The 15,280-nt window shown below is 28.3% G+C and overlaps 1 protein-coding gene across 1 annotated transcript in view; it reads right to left on the bottom strand.

Annotated features, from left to right (window-relative positions):
• Positions 1–10,621, bottom strand: part of LOC111627469 (dynamin-1-like) — an 87,613-nt gene extending 76,992 nt beyond the window's left edge. Inside the window, exon 1 of the mRNA XM_023371044.1 lies at positions 10,370–10,621. Within this exon, the coding sequence (XP_023226812.1) occupies positions 10,370–10,533 (164 nt within the window). The 5' untranslated portion in view covers positions 10,534–10,621. The remainder of the gene's footprint in view (positions 1–10,369) is intronic.
• Positions 10,622–15,280: the final 4,659 nt, after the last annotated feature.

Raw genomic sequence — 15,280 nt, 5'->3', positions numbered from 1 at the left:
ATACGCGAACACCAAGCTGATATTAAGCATAAAAGACACACCACTGCCTTATCCACCTATGTCACCGACCCTGAAATAAGGGCGGACTTCCGGAACACCAAAGTTATCAGACACGTGTTCCGCGCGGATCACATCCGTCACCTGGAGGCCTGGGAGATTCACAAAGCTAGCAGGGGGGGCAACGGCATCAACTACAAGGACGGGGAAACACTTGCACAGGCGTGGAAGTATTTATTCGAGGAGTTCGAGCAATGGCGGTCGGAGGGGTGAAACCCGACGCGCACGTTTATTTATTTACATCGTTGGCAACATCGTTACAACGGTCGGGTCGACAGTCACCACCTGAAGCAGACCTCGGTGGAGGTCGAAAGTACTTGTGGAACTTAATAGTGAAAATAACCCTCATAAAAAAGGTTTTTTCGTGGATCGTTATTATTCAACGAGGTGTTAAATTGTTGGAAGTAGTTATCTTTATGGATTATTTTCTAATACAGAAAATCAGCTTAAATATAACAAAATTTTATTAATTTCAGAAATCTTCACATAAAGGTATTCCTTGTTTAATGTGGAATTTGATTAAAATGCAAAATTAATTGCAGCAATCCCGGCAGAAGTTTTAATTAACACATCTTTACCAGCTGTCTTTTGCTTAACATAGATAACATATTTGGTTAATGTGATTTTGATATATGCAATACCATTGAGGGATTAATCTAAATCAAAATTAAACATGATATCATTACCATTTGCTTTACATGCCTCAGTTTTTTAAACTACAATGCAGAAATATATTTTATATTAAAGTAACATTGATCCACAACTTAAATTAATATTATTATTATTATATATTCATTTATTAAGTAATATGAGTTAAAACTTAGCCATATTCTTTATATTAAAATGGATGTCTTGTTAGAAGTTTACCTGTATATTTCAAATATTTTATACAACTGAAATTATTATTAAATAATTCTTAAATTAGAAGACAGATAAAATAAATTTTTGCGTAATATTGTAAACAGTAGTAGAATGAATGAAACAGTTTAAAAACTATAATAATAATAATAATAATAAAAATATGAGATGAAATTTTATATTTTATATTAAAAAACCATTCAAATTTTTTAATCAATCGTATAATAATAAATATTCCATGATATTTAATTAGTTAAAAACTTTTGGTAAGAACATGTGTAAAAATGGTAATAAATTTATATGATTAATTTGAAAAGATTTATTATATATGATAATAAGCTAAGTTTAATTAAGTTGTGTATTTAATAAGATAATTTCTTTATTATCTTCTTATGTTTCCAAGTAACTATTTTAAGTTGGATTCAAAATTAACATGAATCAGATTATGATACTGTACAATTAAATTGCAAATTATAGTATATAATAGTTGTCACATGATTTTCATTATAATTTCCTGCAAAACTGCATTAAATATAAATTGTGTTTTTGGATATTAAAAATTTATTTTACATTTCTGAAAATAAGTTCAAATAAAATTTAAAATTTTTAATAAGAAATTTTATACATTTTTTTGTTCATAACCCTAAGCTATTAAAAATATAAAGCCTATGTATTTTATATACATTGTATGTATAAGCACAAAAAAATTTTTATTTTTATCAAAATCTCAATAGCTATCCTACACCTCTTAATAGTCATAACAACAAAAATAATGTAAGGTCTTATTCTAGAAGTCTTGATGCTTTATTTAGTACAGAGTATTTGAGAACTCAAACTTTTCCTTTTATAATATTCCACAAAATTGTACAAAATCAAAAAGAATGTAAGAAATGCAAAAATAACAACTTATGATTCATAAAACTGTTATTGTCACTATTATGAATCATAAGGTGTTTTCTTTCTTTTTCTTATATTCTTTTTGTACAATTTTGCAGTGTATTCTGATGAAGAGATTCACTTCTCAATAGTATTAAATAAATAAAATTAAAATTTATAGAAAAAGATAATGTTTTATTTCTGTTGTTACAAAATCTCAGTATTAGTATTTTTCTATAAAAATAATTTATCTATATAATGAAAAATTATAGCAAGTAGATTATGCTAATTGAAAGAGTAATTATCAAAGCTATACAAAGATGAGAAATATTAACACATTTTGAATATATGATACACAACTTAAAAACCTCTTTAACAAAAATATTTTTTTGAAATTTCTTGAAAGAATGGATCAATGTTTAAAAACATCAATTTTAATCATTGAAAACTGTAAATCTAAGAGATGACGTCTAAAGTAAACCAAACTTTTGATACGTGTTTTATTATATCAATACAATACACAAACTCAAACTCCACACACTCTTCAAAATAAGCTCCTTCTGCAGTTATACACTTCTACAAGCATCAATACCACTTCTCAAAGCAGTCCTGGAAGACTTGTTTTTTTGTGATACCTTTATGAAATTTTATTATTGCAGCTACCACAGTTATTGCTGATTGGAACATTGTGACTCTCTAAATTCTCTTTCAAAAATTTGAAGAGTTCCAATTTCCTTTTTAGAAAACAGATAAAAGTCTGTAAAAACAAAATTAAGTGAGCAAGGAGGCCATGGAAGTACTATTATGCCCTTCTTGATAAAATGTTTATTGACTAAGAAATTCACCTTTTATTTTCCAAAAATAAAAAATGCTTGGAAACAAGTACTTTTAAAGGATTGAAAGCACTTGTTGATACAAAATAAATACTGGAAAATTAAAGGTGAATTCTTAAGAAATATTCCAACTAATTTTTTAATTATTGACTAAGAATGTTTAATGGGAAAAGGGACTATCAATTCTTTATCAACTTTCTCTAATATTGTTGTATAATTCAGCTTTATCATAAGCTCAATTATACAACAGTATTAGAGAAAGTTGTATTTCTATCTTTATCATAAGCTATCGTGATCAGAGGGTTGGCACCTCTTTGATGCCCTGTCGGGACTGACATCACCGTGTTCCGATTGACACGGAAGCCGAGACGGCAAGTTGATTCGGTCACGTGAGCGATCAGGCGGGATGAAGTGAGAGACAGCGTGCCAGAAGTGACTCACGCAGAGACTAGGATAATGAAACAACCTAGTTTATTTAGGAAAAGATTTAAAGAAAAGTACACGGACCCCGGGAGTCTAAGTGATAAGGGTGATATACAATTATATACATGCCTTAGCGAATGCTGAGAGAAAGTTTAGAAAAAAAAACCACGTGGTGATAGATACCTGATGTAACAGTGGATTTTCCGTAGGCTGGAGCAACCTCGTTGACTGGAGTTGGAAAGTTCAGTGAGGAGGAGACAAGGTAGTCCTATTAGGTATTCAGTGACAATGTTAATCCAAGGATGGCACTCACTAATTCCGTAGGTGATCAAGAAAGTTCACAAAGGTAAACGAGAAGGTGAAAGAGCCAGAGGCGATGTATATAGTAAAAATGTGTGACAACTGCACTTTTGGAAGAACAACCGACGACTGCCAATTTTGTTGGTTTGTTATATTCAACTGATGAACTGAGACAATAGGTCGGGAGGTTATGAGAAAATGTCACTTAGCTGCTGAGAACTTAACAAACGATTAACTCCCAGGTGCAAAAGTTGACAGTTATCCAACAAGATGGTATAGTTAGAAGATTATGTTATGATTTAACTATGTAAATAAATTATACTGAGTGAGTCTCTCACTATTATACAGCTTATGATAAAGATAGAAATACAAGTTACAACTGACACAGATATGGACACAATTTATGAGATCCTGTCTCTTAATTGCATATAATGTAAAAATTCAAAACTTTGGTTTATTTTTAACTCTACCTTACATGTTGTAATATATGCATACCTAAATGGATAATATGAAATAGTTTAAAAAATTAATTAACTAATTAATTTTTGAGAAAAAATTATTTTTTAAATGTCTGTTAAAAGCTATTAAACTCTTAACAGCTCTTTAAAACAAACTTATTAAATGCAAATCATTTAAAATTGAGAGAATAATCAAAATGATTATACTAAATCATGATATTCACTTTTTATTTTATGGATCATCTCAAAAATCACTCAAAAAATAAACTAACTCTTCAAAATAAATTATTATAACCATCATTTTATTAAATAACCAATTCATTAATCAGTTTATTTCAGTTGAATGTAATTATTAGTATGAATAACTAAAAGACTAGATCATAATTTACTTTTTTCAAGCTATTTCTGATTAACAGCAGCAAGTTTAATATTTTAAAATTATAATCAATATAATCCTCTATTTACACAAGTAATTGGTTCTATGAAACAGAGCATAAATTAAAACTACACACAATAAATGGAGCTATGGAAAGCTGTTTAAATTAGGAATCTGATATTATCAAATACAGTATTTTACTTTTATCAAAGTAGAAAAGTATAATTTAAAGTTTTTTAAAAAACATACATCTATGTAAGAGGTTACTGATAACAAAAAACACACTTTTTGATATAACTATCTATAAAGTTGATTATTTAAAATTTAAAAAGTTTTCAACCAAATTAAAGTGAACTTGCATAACTTTACTACTTCCAGTTCAAACTTTAACGATCAACCAATCTTTGCTGCAGTATTTTAAAAATTAAATTAAATACAGCTGTTGGAAATATTTTAGACTATTTCTATATACTATATATATAAATTCAATCTATAACAGCATTTCTCTAACATTCATATATAAAATTGAAGATTAAGAGATCTTTGAGAACATTTTTCAGTGATAAATTCTGAACATGTTGTTATAACCAAATTTTATATTAAAAAAAAAAAAAGCTATAAAATTGATGTATCAATAGTTTATAAACTATTGGTACAAATATTAAAGTTTAGTTGTATCAATACTTTATAAACTATCGATACAACTAAACTTTAATATTTTTGACATATGAATTATATATTTTGTTTCATCCATATTGATACATTTTTCTTGAATTTCAACAATAAATTCTGCTGAAATTAAGCGATGTTTGAAAGCATTCTTTATGTGAATAAAGTTTGATACTAAATACGGAACCTGTTACCGGTGTAATTTTGCGTGAAAAAAATCTTCCTTTCACAAACGTTTGAGCTTTCCAGATAGCTCTTCTTCAGGTAGAGAGAAAATTCCAATGGAACACTTCAAAAAATGGAACGTAGATATTTAAATAAAAACCTATTTTTCTCTACCTGAAGAAGAGCTATCTGGAAAGCTCGAAAACGTTTGTGAAAGGAAGATTTTTTCATGCAAAATTACACCAGTAACAGGTTCCGTATTTAGTATTTCATCCCCAGTGTCAGAGTGAAGTTTAATTTACTTAAAGTTTGATACTTTACAGACAAAAGTATTTTCACAAATTTAATCAATTATAATTGATTATGGTATAAAATAGAATGCATAATTGTTCAGGAAAATTATTTGTCAATATAACAAAATTTAAAATTTATCCATAGGTTCTATCATTAAAAATAGCATAATCATCATTTGTATCAATAAATTAATATATTTTTGATGGAAATTTGAGTTTGAAAATTATAATTTTATTACAGAAACTTATACTCTTCTCATCGGAATTTATTGATATATTATTCAATGCAGATTTCTCTTCACCTAATAAAAATAATTTTAATTGTTTTGTCTAAAAATATTACATTGCTTATAAGAAAATAAATTTTTGGATATTTGTTTTTAAGTGATAATATAAAATGTGATGCTGAAATAATTTTTTAACATTTGATGCATAATTAATAATGTAATTATTATTATTTGTATTACACATCTTTTGATTATCATAATACCTTTATAGCTCTCAATACATTTTAATTTTTGAGAATAGATATTCTCAGAATTAAAAATTTTGAATACCCATAAACAACCTCATAACATTATCAGCTAAATTTATTAGATCATAATATGTCATATGTATTTCTTCATAATACTCTGAAATACACATACTAATTATATCAATTTAATTTAATGATGATGATAATTTGAAAAGCATAAAATAGATATGAAATCGTTATGTTATTATTTTATAATGTGAAATATAAAATAACTCATTAAAAGATATCATTATTTCAAATGATGTTAACTGATATCATTTAATATCAATTAATTTGAATGGATATTTCAGACTAAGAAAAGTAACCACAAACAGTTCATAACAATTCATTTCATTTAACATTAACAGATATCACTTGAACATTAACTGATACAAATTGTTAATTTGTCATTTTACAGTCCAAAATTATTCATTCAAAACAATTTGTACTGAATGATATCAATTGACAACATTTTAAATGATAATGATTGACATAATTTAATATCTATTGATAGTTCAATTATCTCAATTTAGATAATTCAATTTAAATAATTCCAACTGTACTATTTCAAATGATATTAATTGATACTTTTACAAGGAAGTACTTCCAAATTCTTTTGGCTCATTATCAAGATGATCTACATATTACAAAATAAATAATCATCAAATTCAAAGCATCTTTTTTAAACTCAAATTTATTCCAAAACCTATTACACATTCAAAAAGTTCATTTGTATGAGAATGTGGAAGACAGAATAAAATGAATTTGAGTTAAATACTTTCAATGTTCTGAATTTGATATTTATGTACTGATATTTTTGCATGATGTGCTACAAGGGTTTAAAGTACTTGGAACATGTTATATACAAACATCGATAAACCCGATATATAATACTAGTAGCCCTGGACGCCCCCTAGTGGGCGTTCTTTACAAATTTCCATGAGGCACGGTTCCTTTGACTTTTTTGTTCCTATCAATATGCTGTACAGCTCTGTTAAAGTCCCAATGGTAAGATTTACCCTCCGAATGAAGAGGTGGCGACCCCCCAAACTGTAGCCTGTGCGAACAATAAAGTCAAAGGAACCATACCCCTACTCGCGATCCTTCGCGAGATATAAGCCCCTGAAATAATAAATTCCTATTACAAATATACTGAATTATTTATATTGTTATATTGACCAAATAATAATTTATGGGCCAAATGAATAATAATAATTCATATTGTTAATTTAAATAAGAATTAAAATTGTTAATTTGAATGTTTGAAATATGACACACGATAGGGGTGCCTCTAGTGTCCGTTATCAAACGGTTACAGGACAGACGGACACTTTGAATGGGTTATATATATATATATAGCTAAACACCTTAAACTAGCCCGATAGATTTTCGGCATACAGTTGGTGTTTAACATGTTATATATTAAGCATGTTCAATGTTGATTCTCTAATAAAGCAGATATTGGATTATTTGTAGATATTGGAGTTGGAAGCAAATTTGTTGCCAGAGGAGTTGAAGTTGGAGTCAGTAAAAATGAACCAACTTGATTCCTGTTCTTTTATTATGTATCTACAGTACAGTACTTGATATTGGTTCAGGTTAAGCTCCTAATACCCTCCTATCTTGCATTATAGGAGCTCCTGTAATGCAAGATCTTTTATGATGATTTCCCTAAATTATAATCCTTCTTTGCATATCACTAATAACTGTTTATTTCAGAAATTTATATTTGAATAAAAATTTAGAATTAGCTAGCACAGAATGTATTGTCAAAGGACTCATACAAATTGGCTAAAGGATACTTTCTTATAACCACTAATGGAACAGATTGTATACAATGTATGGTTGAAGATGAAGACGATAGTGGTTATAATTAAAAATACTGTGAAAAAAGATAAGAACGCTCAGTGGTTTCAACAGGAATTCCTGGCAATGATTCACTTAAAACATCCTTAAAAAGTAGCCTAGTGATTCACTTACAGTTAGTAGTGATAAAATGCCATAGAGATTAATATAATCAAAGTATATTTTAAATCATTATTTAGAGGCAGGAATTGAAGTTCAAGTCAGAATGAGACTAAAATTCTATGAATCAGAGTAGTTGAAGTTGGAAATTAGAGATTAGCCTTAATCATAATTTTATTATCTTTAATATTTTATGTAAAAAAACATATTAAAAAAATAAGAAATAAAGGAACTAGATTTTATATAATTAAATTTTATATTGTATTAGTTTTCTATAAATAATTATTAAATCTTATATCAACATGTAAAAAACTTAATTATGTTTTATAATTTATGTTGTAGTTATTTATTGTTATTTATATATACATAATAACAATTTAAATACTTCAAATACATAATAACAATCAAATTGTTATTATGTACAGGGTGGGCCAAAGGTCACTTTGCCATAGAAAGAGCTAACCTTTGTGAAGAGGAAAACGGGATCATTTAAAAGATGTTATCTTTCATGTTTAAGCCAAAACAATCTCCAAGATGTGTACATTATAATGTTAAAAAGAAACTTATAAAATAATGAAAAGTAAAAAAGTTATTTCATTTTTACATGGTAAAGTGACTTTTGGCCCACCCTTTGTTTGAAGTTCATAAAATAACTAACTAATATTACCAATACATTTAATATTTTAATAATTTGAAAACATAAATAAAAATATTTTATAACTATAATCTTTGTTAGTGTAACACATCAATCAAAAACAATTTTTGAATTATAGAAAACTTAAAACCAATAGAACATTTACTTCCCCTAAATTTTACATCTTTTAAAAGTTTTTGTAAACATATTCTATGTAAGGTTTAGTCTTTTATTTTGACTGTATTTATTTGTAACTTTTGGTTAACTTAGTATTCTCAATATTTTATATTGTATTACCATATATTTTAATTTCAATTTTAAGTAATGTATTATATTAATTTTAGTTTTAAACTACATTTTAACATGCTTACAGTGAAGTTGTGTGTTACTGCTACTGTTAAATTTTTATATTTTACATATAAAATGGAGAAAGATATCATTTGTCATTAGACATTTCTAATTAAATATAGAATAAATAAATAAATAAATATTACAATATTGAATCTGCTGTAAATTTAAAACTACCAATTATTAATTGCATACTTAAACGACGTAACATTCTACTATAAAAAAAATAACTGATAAAATAACCATGTCACTTTATGTGGTCTTTGATTTTTCTTACATTTATCTTAACTTTGAAATTTTTACTTTATTTATTATTTTATCATTGTCTTATGGATACGAAAGCATAAGAAGTTTACATTTCTAATCAAAATTTGATTCACCATAATAAAATATTTAGAAAAGAAAATACTACAGAATTTGATAACTTAGAAATACTCATCTCAGAAATAACTTCACAACTATATTCAACTCAGACCATTTGTAAAATGGTTTCTTTTACAAAATAGTATACATGCCAATGTTAACAAAGTGTGGCAAAATTTTTATCTCTGCCAGTATTTGTTAGTATCCTGTTAGGAATGTAGGCCATCTCTAAGATCAAAACACAAAAGTCATCAAGAAGCAACCCTTTTTACAACATATTGCATTACAAAGTTTTCCTCGTCTCTCGTCGGATACGCCCAAAAATCGATCTTAATTTTTTAATTTCCTCCCGAACAGTCGAGAGAAATCTCATAATTTATATATTATTACAAGCTTAGCGCACGACGTTACGGCAACTCCGTAAACTAAACGTACACCAGCAAACGACACCGACAACGTATCTCAAATCAAATAATCATTCGAGATCTCTTTTCGCAAAGAAATCCCGTTTTAGAATGCCATTTCATTTTTCTATTTTAAACACTTATCGAGTTTTGCAAATCATTTAGCACTACAAGAAACAAATCCCAAAGAATCATTCGGGCAAAGGATCGTACCGAGATCCCTAGTTTCTCGCGTTTTCACCGGCGGGATACAAACGGTGCCAGTCAGAGATAAAATAGCCGTTAAATCGAAATCACTCTTATATATATTTTATACGTAACGATCAATCAAAAATATTGATCTTCGATCGACGTATAAATCATAATATTTTCATACGTCGCGTATTTCGACTTACGTTAAATACAGCATTCCGTAAAAACGTGTGAAAAAATTTAAAATTCATAGACTAAAAATAAAGAATAAATTACCTTGTTAACCGAAGTATGACACTAAAATAGCTGTCTTAAATATTAACTAAACTTTCTTTTTTTATTACAAGTATTTATATTTTAAAAATCTACGTTTCAGTTTCTCACAGGGGAAGACAGAAAATAATGTCATACTTTCATCGTAACGAATACACGATTAACTAATTAAATGTTATTAAAAAATAAAGAATTTCACCATTGCATCTTCTTTATCTTTAACTGTTTCTATACATAAATATTTAATCAGTTAACATAGAATTACATTAAGTTATATTGTAAAGTGAAAAGTAAGTAATGTGCCTGTCAACGGCCGAATGTCAATTCAATTAATCAATTAAAATAATGCAAGTTTAGAAAATTCTCACTTTCCGACAAAATTCTCCAAAACACTACTTTTTCCAGCACTTTGTCCACCGACGACGGCGATCTGAGGCAAATCCAACGTCAAACTAACTCCTAACTGGCTAAATGCATCTTGCAGTTTATTGACGACGGGAATTAAATGTTCCATTCCTTGATTGCCTGACATTTTTCTCTTTCTGATATTCCTCCTCGCAACCTATAATTCTTCTCGCGTGTAATCACATGACTTCCGTGACACACGCGCCACCTACTGACAAATGTTTTAGCGTATAAATTCCTTAGTTCAAAAAAGAAAAAAATTCCAAATGTTTTAATATTGTTTATGTAGACGGTCGACGGGCCCGGCCTACCGCTAATAAAATAATTCGTATAAAATAATAAAGCTTTCTCTGTCAAACTTTACACGTATAATTCTCGAATCCATTTAACACGCGACAGTTCGACATACTCCCGTTCGGATTTTCGCCTCACCGCGTGCTCCGAACATTCTTTCCACTGTCGATGTAATTGTAACCCTCAGTGGCGTGCCGTCATTAGAAGCGGTGGAAACGCCGCTTCCCTCGTATTTTATAAAAAATAAATACATATTAATTTTAATTATACGAAAATAATCGCACAATATTTTATTATAACCGCATTTCGTATCTTATTACAAATTTCTATACTACGAGTGAAAAAAAATAAGATCGCTATTGTATATTCGAATGTTAGTGGCGGAGTGGAATCTCTGTATTGTCAGATTCCAAAAAGCCAGATTTGCGCACGCCCTTTACAGACCACCAACCTCACCCGTTTAGCCGGTGGAAGTCTACGATCTCGGGTCGATGTTACACATATAACGCTTCCAATTCTATCCGGATCGGTTCCGGGCCGTTAGCAGCCCGCCCGCTAGATATTTGGCCAATTACGTGAATAACGAGTAGANTATTATTAATCAGATCAAATTATAAAATTTATCAAATATTAAAATTATAACAAACCCTAAAAATATATATAATTTATTTCCATATAGTGCAATAGAGACAATGAAATATTTGCAGAAAATTTGTGATTTCATAATCTCTTCTGATAATTATCACTTTGTTTGCCTGGAATGAGGAAGACTAGGGTAAACAGTGAATGTTTTGTTGTATTTTTATCTCATCACTGGCATAGCAGTGGCAGCTTTGGTGTGACCAGCATCCTGCTCTCTCCATAATTGCGTCACAGTTTTAAGTTGGGTGTAAAAATTCAAACCCTGAAAATAACAACATAATAAATTTTAAATCTAATTTAATTGTGAATTCATTTATTAAAACAAAATAACAGAAGTTAATTAATTATGTTTATTTAGCTAGGAAAAATTAGACTCAAAAACGAATTTTGTACAACGAAAAGTAAATATTTACTAAAACTTTTAAATTAAAATAAAGTTTAATAAAATAAAATTGAAAAATGTTTGGTGTATAAGTTTCTTTGTTAGAAAGTTCCTGTAATAAAATTATGCAGCAAGTAAAATATATTAAAAGCAGTCTAAGAAATCATTAAGAAGTAAAATACAGAATTATTAATATATGATATAAAATTATGAATTTATGACACATTTTCAGAGGATAAAATCAGCCTCAAAATTGAGCAAGTCAAGCAGTAATTTTCATATAGAAATATGAAAATTAGTTTTAACAGTTTTAATTTCTCTATAAAAACGGTTTTCATATAGAAATATTTATTTAATTTGAATAAAACTAATGCAAAAGTATTTCTTTTAATAACAAATCAAAAAATATTTTTTCCTATATTTAGAAATTTTTTTAGAGGAACAGTTATTCCCATGAATTTTTCAGAACTCTATGAAAATTCCATAATACAATTGAATTTTCTTTAAAATATTATGTTGAATAAGTTAAATTTAAGTTTACCATATAAGGTTTTTTTGTATTTGTCAAAAACCTCTTTAAAGATGTAAAAACCCCTACATCAGTAATTTGCTGTATTGAAGCAACTCTTTCTATATAAGAATTGTCAAAATTACAGGAAACTTCACTTAGTTTTTTAAGTCTTGAATCAATTTAAAAATAATTTAAAGGTAAAATCCTTATATTTAACTAAAACTTAGTCTTCACTTTTCATTAATTATTATACATACATATAAGCAAGCTATACTATTTATTAAATGTTATGTATCTTTCCATCTAATAAATTATAATGCATTTATGAANTATTTTCTATATTTTATAAATATACCATTTGCCATTTTAAATCAAGTATACATTAAATTATTCACTATAACTATTTTAATTCTTACCTTTACATCACTTTTGGTATTCTTTAATAAATAAAAATTTAAGTATTATTTAAAATGTCTAATACAATTACAGCAACATTTGTTGTTCTTTTTCTAAGTTAGAAAAAGAACAACAGAATAGTATAAATTACTTAGATATAACCATAGAAAGAAAAAATAATAGATTAATTTACAAGAAATATGTCAAACCAATACAAATACCCAAAATAATCAACTATAAATCTGTAATTCTGGTCAGCATGAAATATAATATATTTAAAATGTATGTGACTAAAATAAGGCAAAGAACAAGTGAAATAGAAATGCAAAAACAAGAAGAAGAAGAAATAATTAAAATGTTTATTCTAAACGACTACCCAAAATGTATAATAAAAAAATGGATTAAGAAACTAGATAATGACAAACAACCAAAATTAATAGATAAAGAGAAAAAATTTATTAAATTAAAATATGTCCCAAAACTATTTGAAAGAATTAAAAATGTAATTAAAAATAGAATCAACTTAATACCGGAAAAAATAAATTCAACTAAAAAACAATTATGTTACAGAAAAGAAGAAAAATATGATATAACAGAGGAAAAAGGAATAGTATATTCATTTGATTGTAATTGTAATCCAAGAAAAACATATATAGGAGAAACTAAAAGAAAATTAAAAATAAGATTAAGTGAACATATCAAAGCAATTAAAGGAAAATATGCAAATTCGGCAGTATCGGACCATTGTAATTCAGAAGGTTGTACAATAGATCTAAATACAGTAAAAATTAGAATGAAGGAAAAAAATAATTATAAAAGACAACTGTACGAGCATTTAAATATAATTAAGCAAAATAATAAAATGAATACCAACAGTGGTAGAGAAATCCACCAATCATGGTTAAGCATTATAAAAGGAAATGAGAATGTATTAGAAACAAAAGTAAGCAGATACAAACGAACTAAACGAAGTGAGTGATTTGATATAATATTTTAGATAATGATCAAATTTTTTGTTTTAAATTGATTTTAATTGTCAAAAAAAAAATAAAAAATTAGGAATATGTCAAATCGTATGGTTGCTGTGGATAGTAAGTGTAGGTGGAAGGATAGTGAAGAAAGGCAATACAGAAATTGTAAGAATTTTTAAATATTTATTGTCGGGAAATGTCTGTGTTCTTAACTTGGTTTTAGTGATAATTGNATATTAAAAATGCATTTAGAGAAGTCTACGGTTTTTACTGGCTTATCAAATAAACGATACGAATGGACCCTAGACCATCAGTGATGCGCAATTGACTGATTGCCCCTGGATGTCGGCTTCTTACAGAAACACAGCTCCCCTATCATCAAATGTCACGGCACGCCCCTGGTAACCCTTGTATATATTTCTGTAAAAGAAACTGGCGACATCGACCGTTGGACTCCTTCGCCGTTCGGTATCGTTCCTCCGGTACGACGACGACCACGCTACTCGCGGATGTAATCGGTGAGCGACTCGACCGATCTTCTCAAGAGATACGGCTCGGTAGCCTCCTCACACAAAAGTTTCGAAGCTATTCTATAATTTTTAGCATTATAAATTAACAGACTTAAGCTGATTAAATCGGAACATTTATTTGTTAAATTCTCTTCAAATGTTTCCTATCGCGTGTTACGTCTTGTCAACTAGATAATTTCCGAACACGTACCTTGTTAATTAAAACCATTTCACCTTCAGCTTCGTTGTTTGTTGTTTGAAACAATTTTCCAAAACAGCTAAAACATTGGGAATATTCGCGATATCTCACATCGAAAGATACTCGCGATAAGATACTCCGGCGTATTCGGTAGCTCCGTTTACAGTGTTGCTAAATGACGTTCCGGAATCATTTTGAGATAATGCTTCTCCGCAACTAATCGGCAATATTTTTGAAAAGCTATTTAAAGAACTTACCGCTCGCATTTATAAATATGAATAGGCTAAATAGAAATGAGCGTAATAATTAATATAATAGTATTGCAAAATTCGATTCTCCATTATTCGAAAAAAATTTTTGTACGACACTTTGTATCTAAAATAATTTTTAGAGAGAAGAATAGTTTATTGCAGTAGAGAGTCGTTTATCCGAATCAATTGGGGACTGGGGTCGTTCGGATAACTTATTTTTCGGATAACCGATTATGTACGAAAAAATATATTAACCTATCCCGTGTTGAAATTTTTTTCCGTTGCGTGTCGCTTCGCGTTGAATTTTCGTCGTTGTTAAGCCTAACGAAGACTATTGTATCGTTAAAAATTTTTTTTATATTTTATACGAACAAAATAAATACAGTAGAGCGTCGTTTATCCGAATCAATTGGGGACTGAGATTGTTCGGATAACTAATTTTTCGGATAACCAATTATGTACAAAAAATATATTAATTTATCCCGTGTTGAAATTTTTCTCCGTTGCGTGTCGCTTCGCGTTGAATTTTCGTCGATGTTAAGCCTAACGAAGACTATTGTATCGTTAAAAATTATTTTTTTATTTTGTACAAACAAAATAAATATATTGAAAAATATAAAAACAATAAAAAAATACATTTCAGAAGTTAATTTAGTATCAAAAACGTAAAATATTTGAGTAGCCCAAGACATAGCCAAAGATTACAGCGCCACAGCACT

This window comes from Centruroides sculpturatus, unplaced genomic scaffold (assembly GCF_000671375.1).
Source record: "Centruroides sculpturatus isolate CEXI.00-Female unplaced genomic scaffold, Cexi_2.0 scaffold494, whole genome shotgun sequence".
In the NCBI taxonomy this organism is placed as follows: domain Eukaryota; kingdom Metazoa; phylum Arthropoda; class Arachnida; order Scorpiones; family Buthidae; genus Centruroides; species Centruroides sculpturatus.
The sequence above is the reverse complement of the archived record's forward strand: the minus strand, read 5'-3'. Positions and strand labels throughout refer to the sequence as shown.